The 10,624-nt window shown below is 38.4% G+C and overlaps 1 protein-coding gene across 2 annotated transcripts; it reads right to left on the minus strand.

Annotated features, from left to right (window-relative positions):
* Positions 1-124: 124 nt before the first annotated feature.
* Positions 125-10,424, minus strand: FEZ2 (fasciculation and elongation protein zeta 2). 2 transcript variants are annotated; one of them, XM_026454755.1, is made up of 4 exons: positions 9,288-10,424; positions 6,952-7,027; positions 3,546-3,611; positions 125-1,069 (listed from the first exon to the last, which is right to left on the minus strand). In XM_026454755.1, the coding sequence occupies exons 1-4, from the start codon at positions 9,390-9,392 to the stop codon at positions 1,053-1,055; spliced, it is 264 nt and encodes an 87-aa protein (XP_026310540.1). In that variant the 5' UTR covers positions 9,393-10,424; the 3' UTR covers positions 125-1,052. The 2 variants fall into 2 exon arrangements, with proteins under 2 accessions (XP_026310540.1, XP_026310541.1); XM_026454756.2 differs by having other exon boundaries at positions 9,337-9,965.
* Between the last annotated feature and the right edge of the window lie 200 nt (positions 10,425-10,624).

The following is a 10,624-nucleotide window of genomic DNA, read 5'->3' on the forward strand; positions in this document are numbered from 1 at the left end:
TAGCATTCTGGGACTAATCAGGGTTTCATCTGCTCACACACTGTAGCGATGGGCTCTATGTGGAATTAAGGGAAAGAATCTCGTACTGTAAGGAAAAAAAAATACAACACAAAATCCCAAATACAAGGCTCTCAAACATATTTTTACTTCTTAAAAAATTTATTAAATGCCATTGATTTGATTGGAACCAGCAAAAGTCCTCATGATATTGATGAATCCATAAGTAGCTGTACCTAGAATTCACACTTAAGAAAAACACACAGGCATGAATAAAATATGACACCATAATAAGAATGGGCAATTCTGCAGTGTACACTTTGTCAAGCACCTCAGAGGATACGAACTTTTAAAGTACAAATTCTTCACAGACACCTGAAGCAGAACATTTGAAAATCAAAAGTTAAACAGTACAAGATTCTAAAAGTGAATGGCAATTTAATGGTTAAAATTTGACCAATGGTTAAACAAGCAGCAAGCTACAAAATCCATCATCACCAACAGTTTCCAATGTTCACTAAGTATTAAGCCAAAGTAATGCATATTCTGGTTTTGCTTCTTCAAGAGCAGCCCAAGTTTATTATGTTTCAATCTCTGAACAATACTGGTAGGTAATATTTATACTGACAATTCTCACAAAAATCAGTGTTGGTTCTTGCCATCACTGAATTTATAGTATAACTCTCCCAAGGCTTTAATCTAGTTCATCAGTGCACTTTAGATTAGAAAGCCATAAAAACAAATGGGCATACTGTCAGTTAATGAGAAATATAACTGCACATGCACAATTAATATTACTCTCTTACTCTACTAAGAGAACAGTTCATAATTATTAGTAGATTTAACAAATACCATCTCTAGAATTCAAAATAGTGCCCATATTTCCGTTGGTTCTATAATATAAAGAATTAGTGAAGTCAAGATCTGTCAATACTAAATCATACCCAAGTTCAAATGTGCTGAGTTTCCAATAGCAAGAAGGCAATGGTAGCCAGCTTTCAGAATAACGCTGTAGGAAATCTAGCTCGGAGCCCACCGTAGATAAAGTTGCTGGTCTATGTAGGACACAGAACTAGAAGGAAAAGAGAACTTTTAGGTAAAAATGTATATTTGGTATACATTTACACAAAACATACATTTTACATGTACATTTAAAAAACTAATGAGAACTAAATGTTAATGCAAAGATCGACAGTAGCAATTTTGTAAAGGTTTTAAGAGGCTAAACCCAACAAAGATGAGTTCTCAACACAGAATTTCCCAGAAATGAGATACCAAAAGGCCATGTCTCTTTAGGGTGCCACTTGGAGAAAGAAGCCCCTAACATTTGCCCTATACTATGAGGCTTGTGACACAGCAAACAGGCTCCCTAGGGAAGTCAAAGAAGGGTGCAAGTTTCTGCACACATTTTTATTCCTAACTAGGATCAGCACGGCAGCAGCCATGGGTACATGACTTCAGAATGAGCCTTGGGTCCTACCGTCAAGGCGGCAGTGGCGGCAGGCTGCAGTGGGGTCATTAAGCAGGTGTGAGAAGGAGAAGCTCAATTAGCACAGACAGTGCCCACCCTACTCCCTTTCTCAGGCCAAATGAGACCACTTTTCTACCTTCTTTCACTTCTGACATTTGCATTAAAACTAAGATGGTGTATTTAGGCAGCCAAGCCACACTCATCTGTTAAAACAACAACAAATCTAGCCAAAAATGGGGAAGGAGTATTATCCCCTTGAGCAATATCCCCCTCCCAGGCAAAGTGTCCTATTACTGGTCCCCAAGGGGGAGGAACAGTTAACCAGCTGTGAACTTTCAGGATGGGTGGAAAAGAGCATTTTCAATGACCCCACTTCACCACCTTCCCACACACTTAAATCCATCTCCGCATTCCACTCCCGTCTTCGCTTTCTCTGACTACAGTCTCTGCTGTAGTCTGAATCCTCGCTTCTTTTCCACCCAGTCCTCACAATACAAAGCCAAGACGAAACCACAACACATGCACACAGACAGCTCATCAGAAGCAGGTACAGTATAGATAGAACTGGGCTTACAGACAGAAGCCAGCGGCCCGAGCACGAGGAGCAGAATTAGATGGGTGCTGCTTCCCTAAGGCATGCGGTATAGGTACGTTCACAATTACAGTCCTAGGTTTTCAGAGTAAAGAATTAAAAATCATTGTCCCCCAGAGGACTCTGTTCTTTGGGTCATAACATCCTTCCATGCAGTTAAATGCTAACATAGCTAGAGAATGCTTCAGAAGCTCATTCTATCTCTGGCCCTCACAGAGCCACAGGGACCCACTATAATTAAAATTTAAGACATGTTCTTTATGTTCATCTCATTCCTGTTTCACATCTAGAAGAACAAACCTCAGAACAATCCAGCTTTCATACCAATGCTAGCACAACACAAAAGCAAACAAAGATGTCAGGTATTAAAAAAAAAAAAAAAAAAAAATCAGAATTTAATAGGGAGAAAATCCTCCATCAGAAAACTAGCTTATTTTTAAAAACGATGTCAACTCAAGTCTGTTCTACCCCAGTGTTAACCCACTAATGGCTAGCGCATGCTTCTTAGCTCTTACAGCATCAAGACTCTTAAAAGTGAAACGTGTGATTCACTTTGAGCACCCTGAGTATACTACTGAGGTTCCCCTTTCAAGACACTATGGTTTAAGAAAAGTCCATATGAGATTTCTAATGTCTCAGAAATCTTCCTCTTCCTTGTGCTCAGCTAACTTGAATGGAGAAGAGAAAGAACCCAAAGAAGACTGTTACTAAAAGAGGATTGCTCTCAAAATCTGATCAGACACTACAAGATGCATTTTGTGATGCTTTCAAAATCTGGTCTCTGAATACCTGCTACTTTAAAAAATATTTCATTGAAAAGTATTAATTTTGCTTCTAGAGTTCTTCCGTCCCTTCTTTATCATCCAAATTTTGCTCTTTCCTCAGCAAAGTAACTCAACCTCTCACTCTTCTTTTGCCTCATCAATATTCCCATCCTATGTGAGCCTCATCTTGCCTTTTAAGATTTGTGGCTGGTTTTTCACTTAGAAAGTCCATTCTTTTTATTTCCCCACTTCCCTCCCTGTACCTTATATCAGTCCCTTTCGTATTCCCTTTGGCACTGTTCACAGATGTGACTTCCTTCATCCATCCTCACTAATGATCTGTCCTCCTCCTTTCCACTGTCCTCAAGATGACAGAGACCACCCTTCTCAAACTTCCCAGTGCCAACCTGCCAACATCTGATACCCACATGATTATGGCGCCATCTCACTAATTTTCTTCTACTACCTCCCTCGATGTTTATAGTTTAGCTGTGGAGATTATTTCCAGCCCAAAACCTCCAATAAATAAAAGTTAAATTTTATAAAACCGTAATATATAATGTTGACAGAAGTCAGTCATGTATCTAATCCTCACCCTGCATAACAAGATTAATGAAAGTTGTGCATTGGGAAGTTACTATCTAATGTATTAGCAAGATGATGTATTTACTGACTAATCCAAACCTCCCAGCCATCGCACCTATACCATTATAAAACTCACCTTTCAGAATATAATCAGTTAACAAGCTCGGAACTTTTTCACTGTCCTCCTTCATGGCACGAAGAACTGCAAAACAGAAAAGGGGGAAAAAGACAACGATTAAAAATTCAGATCAAAAATATTATTTAATTTCGGCCGGGCGCGGTGGCTCAAGCCTGTAATCCCAGCACTTTGGGAGGCCGAGACGGGCGGATCACGAGGTCAGGAGATCGAGACCATCCTGGCTAACACGGTGAAACCCCGTCTCTACTAAAAACACAAAAAACTAGCCGGGCGAGGTGGTGGGCGCCTGTAGTCCCAGCTACTCCGGAGGCTGAGGCAGGAGAATGGTGTAAACCCGGGAGGCGGAGCTTGCAGTGAGCTGAGATCCGGCCACTGCACTCCAGCCTGGGAGACAGAATCAGACTCCGTGTCAAAAAAAAATATATATATATATAATTTAATTTCAATCATTGTGGCCTTCATCTTCCTTAATTATAGGATATAACTGACTTATGCAAATTATAGGTGATTTTCCTGATAAAGGAACACAACAATAAAGGCCCAATAATTTATTTTAGTGGAGTAAGTTTACAAGAATTTATTTTAGGTAAGAATATCCCGCTTACCTGAGAGTTACTTCCCTGTTTTAAAATTTCCAAACAGTGCAGGCGAAAAAGAGGAACTGGGTTATTTACAAGGAGCCTCGCTCTATAATAATACTGGAAAGTGGGTTATGGTAATGTGCACCTCAATGAACTCGGTGCAACAAGAGGACCTCAGTGCTGTAGATCAAGCAAACCAGAGAAACTCTCAGAGAAATGGAAAGTTAGCTATACCCTCCAACAAGCATATCTGTCAGACTCCTTGAAATTTTCAAAGAAAAGACCCAAACAAAGAACAGACTTCCATGAAGCAGCACCTGGCATCTGCCTGGCTGTCACCTCCTCTGCACTAGGGGAGGAACCTGGGAGAATTAACCTCATCCTAATTTGACAATTTTATCTTCTAAGTAAAAACTAAAATAGAAAAAACAGCCACCTAGTATAATATTTTTCTTTTTTAAGCTAGATCATTCAGGTCGAGATAAACTCACAAATATTATACTTTAACAGAGTTTGCCAACTCAAATTTTCTCCCGAGCATCCTGGTAAAAATATTTCACTGTTTTTCCCCACCGATACAACAAGGCAAAATAGTGTTAAGTGTCAAATCAGCCTTCCTGGGTTTCAACCCTGGCTCTGCCACTTCCTAGTTGTGTGATGTTGAGCAAGCTACTTAACCACTTTTGTACCGAGCTCTCCCTCTATGAAATGAGAATAATAGATTTCATCTCAAAGGTTTGTGAATGAGGACTAAGCTACTAATTCAGATACAAAGGTCATATCATAGTGCCTGGCACACAGTACATGCTATGTATCAACTGTAACTAACACTACTAATATTATTAAAATGTCTATTACTATGATTATTACACCCAGAATCCCTTAATAGCTTTTAGGAGGAAGACTATATATGCATAAACACTGTGACTGTCTCTCCACAGGGCTCTTCTTTTGGAAAGAAAAGGAGCTTTGGACCCAAATATGTCCAAAGATTCCAAACTGTGTCAACCTATAAAGATATCTCGATGCTGGAATTAGATGATGACTTTAGTTTGACCAACGAAGTATTTGTTCTTGATCTGAAGCTGAGGTCTGCCAGTAAGTCCTGGCTTATGAGCAATATTTATTTATGTTCCCTTCTTTAGAGGGCTACCATGTTCAGTATTTCTGCTTCCAATCATGTTTAAATTTTTTTCTAACTTCTATATAAAATCACATACCAAAAACCAGCATCGTTAAAAGTATAATTTCCTGTGATTAAGAGACCCAGCTCTGTAATTAACCATCCCCCTGTGTGATCTTCGACACGCATAACTTCGTAAGTTCTTCCTGAAAATAAGAGGGCTGGCTACCCAGTTATCTCTTGATTTTTTATTTCAGACTGGCTGGCATCACTTGATTTATCCATATTTAAATATAAAACTTTTTAAAGAATTATTCACCAAAGGAAAGAATAAAAGCTCCAAGTTAGCAGGCAGGGAGCTAAGAAATATGACACTTGCTTCTACTCTTAGGTTTTCCTTGTCCATTCCTCCATATCTTGAATTTCCAAAATAAGTATCGTCATCAGTACTCATCCATGTGATGCTCTTTCATTTGGTTCCCCCCTAATTAGCAAGTATCACAAATATTTACCATCACAAAGACCTAACAGATCAGCAAAATTCAATGATTGCCCTTCATTTTAACGGCAGTGACACAAGGCTAATTGATAGTAACTTAGCCGAAAGCATCCATACATTAATCTATTTACTGGGAAGTAAATAGAACAAATATTTTTTATGCTACTGTTTCAATGTGAGCAAAAGAGAGTAAGTAACTTCCAAGGATATCCCTGAAAATAACAGGGATAGAACCAGAATTCAGTGCTCATTTGTGGCTATCATAAGAGATACTCAGTATCATATATATTTAAATCTAACAATTTTTTTTAATGCAAGCCCCTTGAAGGTGGATTATTTTTGTCTGCTTTGTTCACTGAAGTATCCCAAGTGCCCAGATCATGGCCTGGTACACAGTAGGCTTTCACCAAATACTTACTGAATGAATGCATGTTCTTTTTTTTTTCTGAGATAGAGTCTCGCTGTGTTGCCCAGGCTGGAGTGCAGTGGTGAGCGATCTCAGCTCACTGCAAGCTCTGCCTCCCGGGTTCACACCATTCTCCTGCCTCAGCCTCCCCAGCAGCTGGGACTACAGGCACCCGCCACCACACCCAGCTAATTTTTTGTATTTTTAGTAGAGACGGGGTTTCACCGCATTAGCCAGGATGGTCTCGATCTCCTGACCTCGTGATCCACCCGCCTCAGCCTCCCAAAGTGCTGGGATTACAGGCGTGAGTCACCGCGCCCGGCCTTGAACGCATGTTCTTAAAACATCACTGTCAATTTATGTTCTACCTATAATTACTCCCTCAGGTTCTACATTCATAAGAAATAAAATTGTTTGCCCTAAATCCTTCCTATTCAGTTACTGACAGTCATAGATATATAAGATCCATGAAGAATTTTATTTATGATAAATGGATATGTTCTTAAACACATAAGAGATGATGCAGATTCAGATCATGCTCTTCCCCAAAAGTTTAGCTCATAAATATTTCACAAGGTCAGAAAAACAGAAAAACTACAAATCAGCACTAGAGTTACTGTTGTATTCAATGTCACAGCCATCGCTGGCTTCATTCTTATAAAAATAAACAATTATATGCATCATTTATATCCTAAATTGACAAAACACTAACAACAAAATCAGCCAATTAAAGTCAGGTGTTTACTGATCAGCAAAAGTAAATCAGGTAATAGTTTCATTTTGTCTTTGCTCACTTTTTGTTAATATTTGAAGATCTTCAACAGATGGTGGTCCGTTTTTCTTCTCATAAGGAATGACTGTAGTCAAATACTGCCAAGTTAAAAAAAAAAAAAAAAAAAAGTCACTTAAATCAGAATTACCTTATCTCCAAAAAATTTGATACTGTTACTAGAAGGTCTATTTCATAACATAAAAACATAAGCTACTTTGGTAATGAAAACACAGGTTATTGTATGGGAATAAAGGTATCTTACTATCTCAGATGGAGCTCATTTTTTTTTTTTTTTTTTTGCCCATCTCTATTTGCTTCACACAAACCTAGTGTCAACAGAAACAACCACTTTTTTGCATTTCAGTTATTGAAAATTTCATAGGACTAAGTCTGAGGATGATTTACTCAATTTGTTCATTTTTAAAGTATTATCTCACATTCTCCTTGCATATTTTTCAACGCATTTTAAAAATAGCAATTTAAACTAAAAACATAGTTTTAATAGTTCTGCACAATAAAGTAATTTCCAACAGCAAAATAATTCTGTTTCAGACCATTTTTATTCTGGTTGAACAAATGGTCCACATATATAACATGACAACTTTGAAAAACACACACTAGCTTCTTGCAGAAGCTAACAAAGACACACTTAAATCGTTTTAGAAAGGCGTTATTACTATTATTTTAAATTATTGGGTAAGTCATTATAAACGTTTTTAGGTATTAAAGGAGAAAAGTGAAAGTAGAGAATGGCCTAAGGGGAAATGAATAATGAAAATTCATGTCTGAAATTGAGACAAACTTCCTAGTTCACTACTTGTAAAGGCTCACAAGTAACAGCGCCATGTCTTATAACTAATCCCATGAAAGCATAATCCATAAATGATTGTCCAGATTCTCCTATTCTTACCATCCCACCAAAAAAACAGTTCCATGCATTTCACATGTGCTCATATAGAAAGCCAGTGGTTTTCACCTGGAATCTCTTTAGCTCCACCCATGATTTAACCTCGTGCCCTAAATCTCAGCTCTAATCCTCATTGAGTGATCTTATCCTGCCCATAACTGAAAAACAGGATAAAGAAAGCTGCTTTACAATAACTGGATCCCTAAGTCCAGAAAACTGGTAAAACTGCATAGTTCAATCTTTGAGACACTTAGGTGTTCCACCATCTTTTTGATGTAGACTTCTTGCAGGTGATGCCCAATTGTTATAATCGAATGTTTCTTTGTAAAGAACAACAACAAAAGGCCAGAAATGATGTCCTCCTGGCTTCACTCTGCACGTGTTAGGCAACCTGGAGAGGCAGCAGGAGGTTGCACCCTGGCCCGCTCTCTGGCTACCTGGCTGCGTTTTCAGACCTCCCTGCTCCACTCAGTGGAGTTTGGAAGATTCCTTGCCTTCTTGTGAGGCTGAGAGAGGTGAGAGGCACCGGAATGAAAACCAGAATTCAAACAGCCCTTCATGGAGCTCACTGATGAGCTGCAGATGTCCGTGTGAACCTTCCCTCTTTAATAGGAATGATCCCCCCTTTTGAGAAACACATAACTACCTTCAGTAAAAACTCCAGGCATTTGATCTAGGCATTCTTTTGCTAAACTTCCTACAAGCTACATTTTGTACACCTTCTTAGACTGCACAGAAGAGCTAACTTAAAGAGCTTTCTCTTTTAAGGTGAAAATTTCATATAGCGAAAGGTAATTTGAAGCATACCCATTCATGTGAAAGTTTCCCATGTTGGTGATATTCCTTCAATCAGTATACAAAAATGTGAATCAAAAGCAAACTGCTAGATACTTGATTATGTATCTATGTATAATCTAGTATAAATATATACAATGTATAATCTTGTATAAATAATGTCTCATGCCTCGTTTGGCAGACAACTTGAGTTGGCTGACTATGCAATACATCTTAAAAACACATTAATTTCATTTAAAGGAGGTAAGATATACTCTATACATATTTTTGACCTAGAACTCTAGTCTCAAACGTACCAACCTCTGGCCTTCCTCCCCCAAAAATGACATCTTGCTTCTTAGACTTTTAGAATTAGAGTCACATATTTTAGTTTAGTTATTTTCACAAGCAGATTTTCTACACATGCAATACAATATGTTAAAATGTTAATGTCTATTTGTTTAAAACTAAGAGTGAGAAATGGAGCTCTAAAACATGTATTAAGAATGCATTTAATCTACTGTCCAATTCGAAAAATGCTTTTTCCTCAAAGGGAAATTCTGTTCATTATCAAGACTATAAACATAATGAACTTTTATAATAAACTTTTATTTCTCTCTTTAAGCAATGGTCTTAGTAAATTAGTAAAACTACCAGCTTTCAGGATCTTCACTTACACAGGAAATGAAAAAGCAGAGAATGAGGAAAATAAGGATAACCGAGCACCTGTTTCTCTCCACCTGAATTTCCAAAGGTGTGGCGGAGGCCATTCTGAATGACATTTGAGATCCCTTCCATGCTGAAGCGCTAAAGGCGGCAATGTATGGCCCAGAAGAAAAGGACAGAGAGAGAAGTTCAAAGTCTATTAGTAAGAATGTACCACGATGACTTACGTGCCCGAGAGGCAAGCAGTTAGAAAATGCCACTACTCATCCAGATAAAGCACACAAACTCATGCTCTTTTTAAAATGTTGCTGCTTCCATTTCTTTGCAAGGTAAATGCAAAAGCAACTGTTTTTATGCTACTATATTCATGCAGGCATTTTTCTGATGTAGCTAATAAAATTGTTCCAATGTAAATGTTGTCAGTTGTACACGTATTTGTTCTATACAAAATTTGCTGTGTAATTTTTAAGATACTTTTTGATATTATTTACCTACATTTTATCAGAAGTCTGAAAACTTAATATGAACAGTATGCATATTTTCAGCCTAAGTTTGTATAATTCTACCATCAGTTTGGAGAACATTAACATAACATTTAGCAAATGAAAATGCTGTTACTTGGAGAGCTGATTATTGCTTCCCACTCACTCTTCGGGCCACCTGCCACTGCCTTGGTGCAGAAATGTGAACTAGAAGATGGCATACGCTTCCTGGAGAGCAGAGTGGATCCCATGTGCCAGCGAGGCCCCCAAAAACTTCTCCAAAGACTTTTCCACTCCGTTTCTAGGAAACAATTCTAGTTTCTTTCTCCCAGCAACCTCCAAGACTTCCTAGAATTCTTTGTACTGAAAAGGGAGTATTTTTTTCCTGAACAACTTATCTTGATTTGTAACCAGTCTACAATGTCATCAGGCATAGTAAAAAGAGTCTGGTGGCACCTCTATGGCGGCTGAGTCAAAGGACTGAGATGGATTCTTACAGCATGACTAATTAAGGGGAAAGGCATCGTGAAAAGGAAGTGAAGGCCTGATTCACTGGATGGTTCCTTTCCCTGGAATTTTATAGAGGAAATTTAAATCAGTAAACACATTTGAGGAGTCACCATAAAGAATATTTTACCAGGCCCCAAGGGGCAGAAGAAAGGAAACCAAGGAAATGGTCATCAAGAAATATATATAGTTTCGTCCAGTGGTTCTCAAAGTGTAGTCCAGGGCCCCCCCCTCCCCCCGCCCCACTCAACTCCTGCCAAGAGGTCCCTGAAATCCTCTCAGGAGTTCATGAGTTCAAAAATGTTTTCTTAATACTACTAAAATATGAGTTGTCTTTTTTACTCTCATTCTCTCATGAC

Source organism: Piliocolobus tephrosceles, chromosome 15 (assembly GCF_002776525.5).
Source record: "Piliocolobus tephrosceles isolate RC106 chromosome 15, ASM277652v3, whole genome shotgun sequence".
Lineage (NCBI taxonomy): Eukaryota > Metazoa > Chordata > Mammalia > Primates > Cercopithecidae > Piliocolobus > Piliocolobus tephrosceles.